Source organism: Crinia signifera, chromosome 4 (assembly GCF_055691185.1).
Source record: "Crinia signifera chromosome 4, ASM5569118v1, whole genome shotgun sequence".
In the NCBI taxonomy this organism is placed as follows: Eukaryota; Metazoa; Chordata; class Amphibia; order Anura; family Myobatrachidae; genus Crinia; species Crinia signifera.
In genome coordinates this window covers 174,551,936-174,567,860 of record NC_139220.1, presented here as the reverse complement: position 1 = coordinate 174,567,860, position 15,925 = coordinate 174,551,936, and the positions used below count along the sequence as shown (strand labels likewise).

Sequence of the window (15,925 nt, the reverse complement as noted above, 5' to 3'; positions counted from 1 at the left end):
CGGCCCGATCAGAAATATGCGGTGATGTCCGTCTTGGCGAATCCCCGCCTTCCATACGGATCGCCACCTCCGTCCGTATGCGGATATGTGGCGGTCCGCATGAATGTGGACGGGGATACGCCTCCTCCATGGTGGGAGCAGCCCCTGCATTCGATGGTCGCTGAACATCGAATGCAGGGCCGCACGCTCCACCAGGTCCCGCAACACAAGACCACACGGACACTTGTCCGTGTAAAATCTTGTATGGGGGCGGGCAGCTGACATCCGGCGATGTCAGATGCCCGCCCCGTACCCACGCGTCACGGCCTCATTACCATGCATACGCCCCGCGTTTGCATGGGAACGCCCATGAAACGCGGGGCGTATGCATAGGGTAATGAGGCTAAGTAGCCCCTCACGCCCCTCTACGCCCCCTGTGCGGCGTATAAAGAATCCATGCGGCGAAACCGCCTGCACATGCGCAGAGTGACCTCTGCACATGCGCAGACGATAAACATCGGCGGCCCGTACGCAAGCGGGAATATCCGCACCGATCAGAATAAGGGCCAAAGTGTCTGGTTTTTATCACGGGCCAATCAGCTCCTAACTGTAAAGTTACAGGCTTGGTTTGAAAAATGAAAGGAGCTGATTGGCCGGTGATGAAAACCAGACACTTTATCACTTCACCTAGCTTAATAAATCTACCACAGAATGACAAGCTTGGAAAATTAGCTGGGATGATGGGAACTGGCTAGTGATGTCAGGGACAAGGCTAGTGATGTCACATTAATATGATTTTGCATAAGCAGCTTTTTGACTTTTCAGAATACCATTAGAGCACTACACTTATATATGGGAGGAGAGTTAGCGCTGTGTCCTATAGTGGGAGCTTGGTAATACAGAGAAATTAAGTCATTTTTAACCTTTTTGGTTCATATCTGATCATATCAATGTTTTCTGAATAGGGCTCTGTTGGTGCAGATGCATTTTGACCACTTCAGATGCTGTTATTGATGACTAGATTTACAATCTGACAAATAGACATTGGATCAAACCACCAGCCAATTATTTTTGCGCTGAGCAGTTGACAGAAATGATCTTTCCACAGCAGTTGTTTTGATGGATACTCAGCCCACTAATAAAAGGAAATCGCTAAAAACAGCACTAGTGGAATGAGTTTTTTGATATTGCACATCAATAGTAACAAGTATGATTATACCGGCCAGTTATTAGAAACAAACACAGATACACGTGTGTGTGTGTGTGTGTGTGTGTGTGTATCTATATATATATATATATATATATATATATATATATATATATATATATATATATATATATATATATATATATATATATATATATATATATATATATATATATATGACCAGTTGGAGCAGCACTCCTTAGACAAAGTCAGGTGCGGTGCCTGCCATGGTAACCCCTCAGGGATCCGATATACTCAGCCAGGTAGTGGTAGCACTCGCTTTAAAGAAATTTTCAAACGGACAACAAATCTGGCAGATTTGTTGTCCGTTTGAAAATTTCTTTAAAGCGAGTGCTACCACTACCTGGCTGAGTATATATATATATATAATTTTTGGTACTTATGTATTATCTGGGCTCCCATGTTAAATGCACCCCATTTTTTCATACCCCTACTATCCAATTACGCATGGAGTTGATTTTATATAGTGTGGCGAGCGCAGCGAGCCACCGTGCCCGAAGCGTGGCGAGCGCAGCGAGCCCCGCGAGGGTACGCGGTGTCATAAGAAAAACGGGAGCCCAGATATTACATAAGTACCTAATTTTTTTATTATAAAATGTCATATTAGAATATGATTAAAAGCTGCAGCAATTTTTTCATCAGATTAAACAGAAAAATATGTATTCTATAATCTTGTTGAGCAGAACTGTAAGACCATTTCATCATTTTTCAAATAGTCGCTTCCTTTTATATTGGACAAGCAGATGTTAAAACCTTAATATATGCTCTACTAAGCTGTAGCAATAAAACAATTCCAACAATTAGTTCCTTACGATCCTTTCTTTATACTTATGTTGGAAGAGCGCATTATATTATGATGTTTTAATTTGGACACAGTTTAAAGCACAGTTCAGCAAAGCAGAAAATGGTCAGTATAGCTTGGAAGAGAAGAGGCAGTAGCAATTGCTTTACTTTCTTGCCAGCTGAATATAGTAGTTAGTGGTCTGGCTACCGGTATAGGTAAAACATTCAATTACCTTTTAAATGTACTTAAAAGCCTGGCCAGGCAATACTGTATGTAGAAATGAATAAGGCTGCGGATCTGCCCCCCTCAGTTTCTCCCCAGTATTGGTCCCGACTGCTGGTGCTTTCCTAAGGCGCGCAGTCTGTTCTTTTCACCAGAAAAGCCTTTCTTTGGCTTTTGTAATGTCCAGCTGGTATATGGATCTGATCTTGACGCATTTTCCCTCCTCCTTTTACTTTTCAGTGGCTTTCTTAGTAGATAAACCCAGGTCATGTAATGCACCATATCTATGATGGCCTAATGAGCCATAAAACTTTCAGTGCATATCAAATCATCTATTTCGAAGTTATCGTTGTGATTTCCATGTCGCTTTTTGGTTTTCTATTGTTTTAAGTAAATTGTTTGTTTCATCCATCACATAAATCTTAATGATGGGTGACTTTTTTTTTTTTCGACCTAAGGTGTTTAGGGTGTGCTTGAATCAAATCTGAAAACAAACTCAAGCTCCTAAGCTATAGGATCATGTTTATATGATTGTGTGATACAGAAACTGTCAATAGAGTGGATGTTTTAAATGATTCCTGTTTGTGTTAATCTAGGTTTTCAGACGCTGCATCTGGTTCTAGCTGTGCGCTGCCTCCCACTAGGAAATTTACTCCATTACATAGACAGTGGAGCTCTGCCACTGACGGAAACTTTTGTTGCTAAACTCCTGAAAGGTAAAATGTCTCCAACATCCCAGATATGGATCATCCTTCATACCTCCACTTCTCTTTACTTGAAACAATGATTTCTGAAACCGTATGTAATTAGTTGTTGAATAGTACAACAAAACAATTATTTAGATGGGATGCAGTTAAAATCCCGGCGGTCGGGATCCCGGCATTCAGAATCCTGACACCGGAATCCCGACCGCCGAAATCCCGACACATTCTCCCTCCGTGGGTGTCCACTACACCCCTGGAGGGAGAATAAATTAGTGTGCCGAGCGTAGCGAGGCACCGGGCCCGCTGCGTGGCACGCCCCCCCCCCCCCTTGTCGGGATTTTGGCTGTCGGGATTCCGGCGTCGGGATCCCGACCGCCGGGATTCAGTACTGAATCCATTTAGATATATATGCAATAAAATATGACATAGAAGCATTGTACATGCAAGCTTATAGAAACCGATTTTGACGGCAAATAAGAACCACTTGGCCCATCTAGTCTACTCCTTTTTTTAAACATGTTACCTCAAACCATATTCAATCCTTATTTCTTTGTAAGGATATCAATATGCCTATCCCAAGCATGTTTAAATTGCTCTACTGTATTTGCCTCTACCACCTCTGATGGGAGGTTATTCCACTTATCTACTAGTAATTCTTCCTCAAATTTCCCCTGAATCTTCCTCCCTCTAGTTTCAGTGCATGTGTTCTTGTTCTGCTGCTCCTCTTCCTGTGAAGAATGTCTCCCACCTTGTTAAAGCCCTTGATATATTTGAAAGTTTCTACCATGTCCCCCCTTTCCCTTCTCTGCTCCAAAGTATACATATTAAGATCTTTTAGTCTTTCCTGGTACGTTTTGTGATGTAGGCCTTGCACCATTTTAGTTGCCCTTCTTTGTACAGTCTCTAATGTATTTATATCCTTCTGGAGATATGGCCTCCAGAACTGAACACAGTACTCTAGATGAGGTTATACCAATGACCTATACAGTGGCATTATTACTTCTTTCTTTCTACTGCTGATATCTCTCCCTTTGCAACCAAGCATCTGACTTTCCTTCTTCATTGCTTTGTTACGTTGCCTACCTGCCTTTAATTCCCCTCAAATAGTGACACCTAGATCCCTCTCTTCCTCAGTAGTTTCCATTATAATGCCATTTATACTATATTTAGCCTTTAGATTTTTGAGACTCTTGGCATATACCCAAAGGTGTCCTTTATCTGCACATGCCAAGCTTGTATGACATGTGTGCCCAATTCAGAGCACTGACTGCCACTGATTTTCTTTTCTTTTTTTCTTCTTTTAACAGAGCTGGATGATGATGATGAAGAAAATGAAAAACTCAAGTATAGCATAATTATCCGTCTTCCAGAGGTAGAATAAGCAGGAGTCTTTTATTAAATTGAACATAAATGTACATCATATGTAAACCAAAGCAAATCGATGTGTTCCTATCATCACAGGTGTACTAATAAGATGCATTCTAATGTCTACACACACACAGTTTATCCTCGTATAACCAAGGTTATATGAGCTAAAAAAAATCATTTAATGTACTTCTGTAATTACAATATCCTTTCATACAATAAAGGAAATAAATGTGTTTCCCAACTCCAGTCTTCAGGAACCTTAACCGTGCATGTTTTCCAGGTCTCCTCATGGAGGGGTAGATTTATGAAGCTCAGTGAAGTGATAAAGTGTCTGGTCCTTATCACCGGCCAATCAGCTACTACCTGTCATTTTTCAAACCAAGCCTGTAACTTCACAGTTAGGAGCTGATTGGCCAGTGATAAAGTACCAATCAGCTCCTAACTGTGAAGTTACAGGCTTGGTTTGAAAAATGACAGGTAGTAGCTGATTGGCCGATGATAAGGACCAGACACTTTATCACTTCACCGAGCTTAATAAATCTACCCTGGAATCACAAGCGAAATAAGTAGAATAAAACATCAGTAAGTAGTAAATACGCCTGTGCCTCTAGCGTGACATATGGAAAGCATGTAGTGTTCTGTTCCCTGAGGTTGGGAACACAAGTGTAAACGGTTTATTTGATTCCATTACAAAAATGCAATGGTGTAGGCCAGTTGTGTAGTGTTATTTCCCATGATCTGATGCCAAAGTTGACAGAGTCTGTAACGTAAGGCTCCAGGATATCCTGATTTATCATATAAACCTTCTCCGTGTCAGGAAATTCTACAATGAAAGTGTTGAATGGACCCTTCTTGTACGCAGGATTTGTGAGAACATTGCCATATTATTCTTTTTCTGTTTTCCAGAATATTTGTGAAAAAGTCCATCACCTGTGGGACCATGCCAGCAGCAATAACTATATTGCTATGAAGTATGTGAAAAAGCTGCTGTTTAGGCTTCACAGAAGGGAGGTGAGTATACAGACATCCATTCCTAGGTGCATATTTGGTATAATGCCAAACCATTTATGCTTTTTATCTGTACAACAATCCTGAACCTTTGTTTGATATACAGTATTAATAATGCTTCTCTAGTCAATGTTACAGTGTATGTAGTTTGCTGTGTGCATGATAAGGAAATGAATGGTGCCATAGAAATACTTTTATGATGCCTGGAACTGGTCTGTAGTATGGCTGCTGGTCAGCTGTAGTCCAAGTATAACCTGCTGTACAATATAGAATATTTTAGTCAGATTCTTGTGAGAAGTTTAGTATACAAGTCACCACTTGGGTTCATAGATAAGTGACACATTCTATTACTATGCAGGTTATTAGTCAGTCAGTGACTGACCGGTCTCCAGTGTACATAAACTTTCTGCCTCTGAATTATTTGATACAGATGCTATCAGAAGTGGAGGACAGAGGTAAGTGTGATTTTACAGATGTTTCTTCCTTTTATGAGCAGGAATCTGTTTTGGAAAGAACAACAGTTTTTTTTTTTTTTTTTTTTTCATTAGTCACTTTTATGGTCAGAAGTTTTTTTTTTACTATACTGTGTTTAGTCTAATTTCCCAGTGAAAATAACTCAGCCATAAGACCCTATCAAAATAAGGGTTTAATTTCATAATTTGATGTTTTTACAGTATTGAGAAAACAAAACTGAAGTTATAATAGACATATAGAAGTAGAGTACAAGTTAAATGTTATTTAAAAATGTGTAATCCCATTTATCCACATGCACAATGTCCCAGTATTGAAGTATTTGACAGTTTTACACAGCAGAGCTGTCCATAAGGGTTAAGTAGTACGCCACATTTCCCTGACCTAAAGCAATCCGCATAATTCATAAAGAAAAATCTTATTCTTTAGCTTCCAGTGTGCTCTGTAGTTTATTAGGTTGGCTTATCCACAAGACAGAACAGTCATTTAATTCCTTCTGCCAGTGTGGTATGGGCCACACAATGCTCATCTGAGAACATCAAATAGTCAGGTATATGGGGATTGTGGCTAATTATGCTGGACTCTCTTTACTTTCCATTGACAACACTGTACCAGTGGGTGCAACAGGGTTCACTCAACTGCCAATGTTCAGAGCTATTAAGGGTCTACCAGATATCTTGATTTATGAACACCAGATTCTGTAACCTTTGGAAAGCTGTAGTTGGGATAGTCCATCAGAAAATAAAGTTTCTCTATCATCCATCTGGGGGGGTGCTGTGTCATTAATCTGGGCTATGGAGGTTAGGCACAAAAATAGTAAAGCACTAATTTCTTCTCCCTCTGACCCCTCCTACTTCCATCAGAGCCTCAGTCTAGTTTTTGTGCCTTGGAATAAAGGCACACTTTTTTTATTCCTTCTAGCTTTTTGTTGTGTTTAATTAAATTTTTACCTTGGTGCTTAGTCCCTATTACAGGTGACGAGCATAACCAGAGTGAGAGCAGTCAACTAGGAGCTTCTGTGAGCTCTTTTCTTACTCTGTCCTGCCTTTGGGAGAGTCGCAAAACCTTTGGTACCTAGGTGTCTTTTTCTCCCCCCACCCAGCTCACAGCAGTCTGAGGAGGCATTGGGTCATGTAAGAGCAGCCACAGCCTGCTTCATCATCACAGCGCTGTGACTGACTTTTACTACAGGCTCTTTGTCTTCCCCTGAGGCATTGTGCCTGACTTTGTTGGATGTTGTGCTGGCGTTAAAGATCTATTTGTCCCGCATGGAATAGTTGCGTCACATGGAGAGTCTCCTGGTTCTTGGTAGTTTCCCTAAGAGAGGTTCACCGGCCTCCAAGAACACAATTGCTTGTTGGGTTACTTTGGCAATTCAGCAGGCCCATGTGTCTTCCGCTCTGCATATTCCTGCTCCGTTATGGGCTCAGTCGACTCGTTCCTTGAATACGACTTGAGCTGTTCGCCATAGAGTTTCGGTGGAACAGCTGTGCAGGGATACGACCTAATCATCTGTGAACACCTTTACCGAATTTTACCTTTGGTTTGGAGGCATCCTGGTTTGGCTGCTTCCCCCCCTTGTAACTTGCTTTGGGAATTCCCAGGTGTAATATAGCAGCATCCCCCAGATAGATGATAGAGGAAATAGGATTTTTACTTACCATAAAATTTCTTCCTCGTGCGATCCCTCCCTTCTTGGTTGGTTTCCTTGATGTTGTTTATATTATGTTTCCTTCATGCGGCTTGGCTAAAATTAGACTGAGGCTTTGCTGGAGATGGGAGGGGTCAGAGGGGGGAGGCGTTCTTTAGTGTTTCTGTGCCAAACCTCCATAGTCCTAATTTTTTAAGTCGAAACAGGTAATACTGCGTTTATTTGTGACCTCATTTTTTATTTTCTCTTCTCTGGTATTCCAGCATTAAACCCCTTTGAGGAAGATAACATAGATGCTGCATTTCTGGAAGAAATTGCCTTAAAACAGACCTCTCTTCTTCTAAATCTACAAAAATGTTAAAAATGGGACATTTTTCGTTTTGTAAATGTAACTTTGTAATTACATTTGTGATACATTTTAACAAGACCTAGGCTGTTATTTAAATGTTGGTTACGTCTATGTCTGCTACAAATGCTGTTGAGGTCCGGTATCTCCATCTTTAATTTATGTTTTTATAGGTGATTTATAGTATTGCATATATTGGCAAGACCTTGGTTTTAATCAGAAAATTGAAACCAGAATTGTGCCAGTGGTCTATAAAATGTTATGTATTCCTCATAGGAAATGGCAAATTCTGTTATTTAGAAAATGTTTACAGATGTGTTATCCCCTTACTATGGGTTTAACACCATACGCATCTACTAGATGTGCATGTAGTAGTAATGTGGCATTTTATGACAATAGAAGTTTTGGTCACTTTAGGCCTTATTCTAGTTCACTCTTAGAGGCAAATTCCTTCTTAAGCAGCCCGTACACGCTGCGATGTGGACTGTGCGTTCTGTGCTTTGGGGTGCGCACTCCCAGCACCCGCAGCACCTCATCGCACAGTACAAAAAGTATGTGCTTGCACATACTTTTTGTACTTTGTTTTCATCACATTGAATCGCATTGCATGCACATGCAATGCAATGTGATCCGTGCTTGTTAAGCACGGAACGCACGCCCGTATCGGGGTGTGTATGGGCAGCATTAGATGGACAAAACCATGTGCACTGCAGGTGGGGCAGATGTAACTTGTGCAGAGCGTTAGATTTGGGTGGGGTTTTTCTTCTAAGTGAGATCTAAGTTGCAGTGTAAAGATAAAGCAGTCAGTATTTTCCCTGCACAGAAACAAAATAACTCACCCAAAATCCTAATTCTATCTGCACCTGTTGCATCTGCCCCCCTGCAGTGCACATGGTTTTGTCCATCTGAGAAGGAATTTGCCTCTAAGAGTGAACTAGAATAAGGCCCTTTGTGCTTACAGGGGAAAACAAAAAGTCTGTGAAAGGCTTGCATATCCATTGCCTAAAGGTTTTATACTATATGGAGGGGGGAATGTATGAAGCAGGTTAAGAGTGGTGATGTGAACCAGTGTAGATATTGCTTTGGGTGGCATTTAGGCAGTGTGTTCTATATTATTAAATGTAGAAGCGGATTGGTCCCTATGGGCCTTATTCTAGTTCACTCTTTCTGACAAAATCCTTCTTAGATGGACAAAACCATGTGCACTGCAGGGGGGAAGATGTAAAATGTGCAGAGAGAATTAGATTTGGGTGAGTTATTTTGTTTCTGTGCAGGGTAAATACTGGCTGCTTTATTTTTACACTGCAATATAGATCTCACTTTGAAGTAAAACCCCACCCAAATCTAATTCTCTCTGCACAAGTAACATCTGCCCCCCTGCAGTGCACATATTTTTGTCCATCTAAGAAGGATTTTGTCAGAAAGAGTGAACTGGAATAATGCCCTATGTGCAACATATCCACTGGTTTACATTGTGTAGTCCATATTATACTTCTTGTTTTCCAGTGTTGCTTATTTTTACGTGGGTGTTATCTGTGCTTGGTCCCACTTCTCTTTTGTTTAGTGGTTTTGTAATAATGATGTTGGATAATTGCAAAGGCGTTTACGTGTACTTCCCCACTTAAAAATTCTTAGGAAATAATACTTCTTATTTTTTAAGTATGAAAGTTAGCCGGTTATCAAAACCTTTTATATCCCCTGTATAGTATTAAAATGTATATTACGACTTGCTAATGCCCCATTTATATCTGTAAGGTATTGTTGGCTCCAACCACTGGCGTATCTATAACATGTGCAGAATGTGTGCTGGGCAGTGGGGGACTCATACGGAACACCCTCTAGTCCAAAACAGCATTTCTCCCGTCTGTTGTCTTCTGATGAGGACATTTTTCATGTAATATTTTAGGAAAGATGAAGCTGGAGCAGCTGATAGACAGGACTCTGGCTCAGTTCACCGAGAGTGTTTACTATCTTCTGCACGCGTTACATTGTCCAAAAATATCACATAGAAAATTACATTCACAGCATGTGTGTGAGGGCAGGAGGTGTTCTGTCTCTGTGTAGGAGTTAAATGTGTGCAACACAGCTTAAACCTACTCCATACCACCCATACAAAAAAATAAACATTATTGTTTGAAAATCAGATTTAACAAGTGCTATTCTTGTTATAACTAGTTAAGAAAGATACATAGTGCTCCAGCCAATCGGCACTGTTATGTGTATAAAAGTGACCGTTGTGATGGATAAATGGTGCCCCAACCAATCCACTCCTAACTAGTGAGAACAAGACTATCACTTGTTGAATCTACTTTCTAGTATGTAAATGGGACACCTCTATGGACGCAGAAGCTCTAAAACTCAAGGTACTCTGTACAACATGAAATACACATATGTAATATGTTCTACATAACTTACGTTCATAAAATAACCTGAGTCATAATAAACATACATGTACCTGTTTACTAAATGTTTTATTGGAATATTGTTGCATTCAGATTGAAAAACAGTACTGGTTTATATTTTTAACTGACAACATGACCATATTCCCACCAGAGTCTTGGCTACAACTGAGTTTAAGCAGATGCACCATTATATTAGTTTCAATTGTTGAGCTGTAAGTAGCTATAATTTTGTTCTATGAGTAGCTACAAATCCGCACCCATGGCTTCATTCAAATGTTTTATCAAACATTTTTAATGTTCTTGCTTCAAATAAATTTTATACTGTTGAACATCATTGCTATATTTCTATCGGCTTGATCAATGGCTTTCTTATGTGCCTCATGTTTGAGCCAGATTCACTGGGTTTAAAAGGCGCTAAACCCCCATAAGGTCGGGGAAGAGGAAGAGTAGTGTCGCCTTCTGGTATGTACGCATTGGGACGTTGCTCAGCTGTGGTGTAGATGCCATTTGGCAATATGCGCTGATCCTCCTCTTCTTCAATCTGTAATGGATAACATAAAAAAAAATGAGCAATTTATAAATTTTATAACATAATTTAAATACTTAAAATGCGAATTATCATGAATTATGACAATTTTTGTGTTTTTATAGACAATTTTTATAAACTTAAATGTCTAATAACCAAAAAACTATTTCAATGTTTAAAAATAAAACTCATCATAAAGTTATTTTGTTGTATGTAGAATTTGTATATAAATTAATGATTCTTCTTTTGTTTATTTGGTATTCTGCATATTTATTTTGAAGTATAAGTTGCTCCATGGGTCTCCTAGACAACGGATCAAGCCATTGCCCGGGTGACACACTATACAACCAATGCGTATATTCCATTATGTGCCTATTAGGGACTTGCCGTAGCTCGCTAAGTTACCTTATGCTGCACTTGAAGCAGGAAACATATAAGTCAAGAACGAGGCCAGGAATGCAAGCCGGAAACTCGTTCTGACACCATATTGATGAAAGCGAGGCTCGGAACGCACACTGTACAATACCCCTAAGCTTCCTATACAATACCGCCCCATGTGGCTAACGTGATCAGACCGCCCGCCCCTCTGATTGGACGGGCGGCCCATCGCCACGGGAACCACCAATGTTTACAGGAACTGAACGGCCTTTAGCCCAACCTTCCCTAAGCCGATTGGCTAATTTATGTGTGTTTATCCGCGCACTCTTCTGAAAATTACCTATTATTAACACTTGTTTTACAATAAACTATTATGTTTATTATATGCTTATTTATTGTTGTCCCTTTGCCTTCTCTTGATCCTTAGTATTAACATTATTTGTAATTATGTACACTAATTATTGAACACAGGTGATTTACCTGAACCACTTATCCTAGGGTATTTAAACCCTACTGTGACTAACTCCAGCAATACCTTTGATAAACCTGTACTTTTAAACAGCGAAACGTGTCAGGAGTCTACCCTGGACCGGACATCTTTGCTATAAAACACCTATCAGGACCTGACTGTACCCGCAGTTACCATCTTTACACTCTGGAACTATTTGGCTTATTCCCACCTGCCTACAAACTGTGAGCATACTGGTCTATGCTCTGGTCTCCATTACTTCCAGCTTGGATTACAAATACAACCTTCTTTTCCCATTTGGCCGTGTAGATCTGAGGACAATTGCTGCAATGCTATCCCAAGGGATTGGAATCCTCTAGCGGCGCTGGGTAACTATTAGCCTTAATTGGGCACTGTAACTGCTCCACTGTGTATTACTGCTATACCATCCACAGATTTGCAATTGAAATGGGACAGTCACTACATTTTCTGCTGTACCAAGCTAATTATCTGGTCCAGATCCACCTATCAGTGGTTTCAGCTATATATTTTTAATTTTATTTTTTCTTATTATTATCCCCATTTTTTATTATTATTAGTGATTTATGTGTTCTTTTTTATATATTTGTATTTTAATATGCTATTAAATTTATAAACCTTTCATCAAGCAAGCGCCACTTTTCTTGTATTTTCTTTGTATAAGTTGCTCCATGTAGGACTTTTCTTGTTTGTACTAGCAAAGTACCTAAAGGCTAAAGCGAACCACAGAACAAACCCAGTATGTTATTAACTCCCCTCAGCAGAACCTAACCCTAGAGCTCCGCTACCCTAATAATAATTCGATTGTCCTGTCCCCTGATGAATCTATCTTTATTTACCAAGTATTTGTCTTAAATTGCCTTGTACTATAATTAACTGATTCTCTTCTTGTTTTTGCTCATTTTTGTGTTTTTAGTCGCTGCAGAACCCTTGTGGTGCCATTTAAATAAAGCATAATAACATAAGTAGGACAAATATGTAAATGGTTTCACATAATTGTGTCAAACATATTATTACATTTCTTAATTTAGAATGCATTGAAATAGTGATATAACACAGTCTTCTCCAGGGGATGCGGTCATTTTGGTCTACAGCATGATGGTCGACAGTCATTAGGTCAACACCATTAGGTCGACATGGGAAAAGGTCAAAGGGTCGTTGGTTCAACAGTGTCTAGGTCGACAGTCAAAAGGTCGGCATGGGGGTTTTCACTGATTTTTGTGCCGACAGGAGGTATTTCATGCTCTACCACCCACTAGGGCGTGGTGGGAGAATAAAATAGTGTGCCAAGCGTAGTGAGGCACCCTGCCCAATGCATTGCGAGCGATGCGGTGCACTTTAAACTGTGCCCATGTCGACTGTGTGGACATTCAGGTAAAACCCATGTTGACCTTTTGACTGTCAAACTAATGACCTTTCACCTATAACCATGCCAACCTTTTCCCATGTCGACCTAATGTGTCAACCTAATGACTGTCGACCATCATGCTGTAGACCAAATGATCCTAACCCTTCTCCAGTATATTTCTAATTAGAGTTTACAGAATTTTATATCAAACATTATCTCTCTTTCTCAGTCTGCTCTGTGCATCAGTTTGTTATACCCCGTACACACGGTGAGATATTGGCTAATGGCCAATTTTTACTAAGCGATTTTGGCTAGATGCACTGCAGAATTTGACCAAGCTATTCTATGATCTAGTCAAAATTGCCTTGCCTGAACAGTCAATCTATGCTAGATAATATTGATTAAGCAGGAGGAAGTGGCTATGGAAAAAGCTGTGGCATGGAACTGGAAGGGTAGCTTAGAAAGCAGGGGTCAGAATTCTTACTGCTGTCACATTCACACAGCTGATTAAGGTGAGTAGAGAGGAAAACGCTGCACTTACTACCTCATGTTACCTAAATTTGAGCTAAAGGGGTGCACACACAAAGCGATTTTTGCTAGTGAGCGACTTTGAGTAAGTGATTTTGACTAAGCGATTTGACTAGATACAACAGCGATTTTTGTCTAAGCTATTTTGTCTATGGGAAATTTGACTATACTAGAATAAACATACTTGCTTGGTATTCATTGCAGATCACCTAGTGAATATCTCCCTCAGCAGTGAATACCAGCGATTTTGAATAGACAGCCAGCGATCTAGTCAAAATATTCTTGCCTGGCAAATCTTTTTTTTTTTTTACTAAGCGATATTATAGGGAGATTTGTCTAACCTTCACAGCAATCTTTACTAACCTTCTAAGCAATTTTGACTATATAGTCAAAATCGCTTAGAAGGATCGCTCCGTGTAGAGATGGGCAAAATGGATCATTAAGTCTCTCGGTGAGAAGATACGGATCTTTTAGGCGGATCCTCAGCTCGCTTAAAAAAAAAAGGGGGGGGGGGGATATACATGACCGAGTAAAAACGCTGATCGATGGCTGGGTGCAGAATCATCATCGATGGCATCTGCACCGATGGCCATCCCTAACAGCAGCAGCTAATCTTTCTATCACTTGTAGTCACAGCACTGTACTCAATCTCCAGAGGTAGTACATCTCAGTGGCCACAGGTGGCAGCACTGAGATCAGGAAAATGCATTGTAATGGAAAACGAAACTGAAACGGATCACCTTTTTTTTGGGGATCGCCGGCTCACTCCTACTTGAATGGGATCCGTTCAAAAAGAGCTGGTTTGTTCGCGAACGACCCATCTCTAGCTCCGTGTGTACACCCCTTAAGTTCTGTCAGATCTGCATGGTTTAAATCAGGCATGTCCAACGTTGGCCCTCCAGATGTTGTGAAACTACACATCCCAGCATGCTTTGCCACAGTTTTGGTATTAGAGAATGATAAAACTATTGCAAAGCATGCTGGGATGTGTAGTTTCAAAACATCTGGAGGGCCAACGTTGGACATGTCTGGTTTAAATGTAATCTACCGGCTAGAGTTTTTGTGCTTCAGAATGGAAAACCTGATATCACTAGGTCTATACTAGATTTAGTATTGTAGTATGGCTAAATATATAGCTTTATAAATACAGCGTGGTAATGTAACATTTCTACTCTGTGTATCTTCTCTTTATAATGGCATGTTGCTGCATTCTGCATTCTGCATATACCACTACAGCTTTATAAAAACCTTACCCTGGCCTTTTCTTCTTTCTCCATTTGTTTTCTATGCTCCTGGCGCATCCAGTGTTTCCACTCTTCCTCAGTTTCCTCACTCGGTGGGAGTCCCTGCTCCATCCGTGTATAACAGGTCTCGACAAATTTCTCTCTATCTCTCACTTCTTGCTGCAGCTTTATACAGCTGGCTTGCTGCATGGACAGCTCTGCAATGCGGGACATCATTTTACGCGTAGTGTCTTTAATTGTCTTTTGCAGCTCATTCATCTACCAAAATATTGATGCAAAGTATGAGATATGTCAGTAACTGTAGCTTAACACTTATTAAGTAAGTTGTATAATGTTAAGAACAATATCAGGAACGAAAATGTTGTCTTAACTTGTCTTCAGAATTTCCCTCTAATATAATTTTACATTATTACATTTTTTGGAGCTAATATTCTAGCAAATTATTTTTTATTCTATATTCTCACTCCCCCCCCTTGTCCATAGAGAATTCTCATTCATATTATGTATATGTATATTTGATATTCATGTAATAAATGTATTTTATATTGCTTTAATAGTTGGTTATATTTTCAGTCAAACCCCAGCGCTGTGTACCTTTTTCTTGTTGTTCCAAATTAAAGTATGTGCAGTTTAACACAATATCATTACATTGGTGTAGTGGTCAGGTGTCTGCAAAACATATATTCTATGGACAAAAGTATACAGTGTTTAAAGACAAAGCTTTGATGACCTTTCTCTAGTGATAGACTGAGAGTTTGCTTGTAGCATGCACCTTTACAAACCACTGTCAAGCTTGTGGACACAATGTTAATTTGTGAATATGTAGATAATACAGATGGGTTCCTGTCCTCAACCACATTTTTCTTACCACTTTGGTGTGAGCTCTGACATCTGTGCATGGATAGCTTTATCTTTAACAAATTGATAATCCTTGAAAGCCTTCCCTATTTATATCACGTATACAGACCAATATTCCGGCTTCACTTGCTTATAATTATAAAAGGATGGTTCTCCAGCCAAATCCTTATAAACTTGATGAGCCTCTCCAATTATGTATCATACCACTTTTTCTGCCCAGACCTCTGGTGCCCAGCCAAGTCTCTGGGCATTTCTTTCAAAGGACAAGATACAGTATATGCCTCTACATATATCACCGTAAAACATTTTCAGGATTACTTTCCACATAAAGAATGAGTGTATAAAACTGTCACATAATTCCTATTTATTGAAGGGCAACTACAGAAGGTCATT

The 15,925-nt window shown here is 39.9% G+C and overlaps 2 protein-coding genes across 5 annotated transcripts in view; one reads left to right on the top strand and one right to left on the bottom strand.

Moving 5' to 3' along the window:
• The window catches only part of GSAP (gamma-secretase activating protein), a 120,417-nt gene extending 111,470 nt beyond the window's left edge, over positions 1-8,947 (top strand). For both annotated transcript variants that reach the window (XM_083183043.1, XM_083183042.1), the window contains 5 exons: positions 2,810-2,929; positions 4,225-4,289; positions 5,192-5,296; positions 5,652-5,748; positions 7,679-8,947. In XM_083183043.1, the coding sequence (XP_083039169.1) occupies positions 2,810-2,929; positions 4,225-4,289; positions 5,192-5,296; positions 5,652-5,748; positions 7,679-7,776 (485 nt within the window). In that variant the 3' untranslated portion in view covers positions 7,777-8,947. The remainder of the gene's footprint in view (positions 1-2,809; positions 2,930-4,224; positions 4,290-5,191; positions 5,297-5,651; positions 5,749-7,678) is intronic.
• A 1,268-nt stretch (positions 8,948-10,215) lies between these two features.
• The window catches only part of CCDC146 (coiled-coil domain containing 146), a 123,168-nt gene continuing 117,458 nt past the window's right edge, over positions 10,216-15,925 (bottom strand). For all 3 annotated transcript variants that reach the window (XM_083183040.1, XM_083183039.1, XM_083183041.1), the window contains 2 exons: positions 14,684-14,932; positions 10,216-10,704 (listed from right to left, as the gene is read on the bottom strand). In XM_083183040.1, the coding sequence (XP_083039166.1) occupies positions 10,501-10,704; positions 14,684-14,932 (453 nt within the window). In that variant the 3' untranslated portion in view covers positions 10,216-10,500. The remainder of the gene's footprint in view (positions 10,705-14,683; positions 14,933-15,925) is intronic.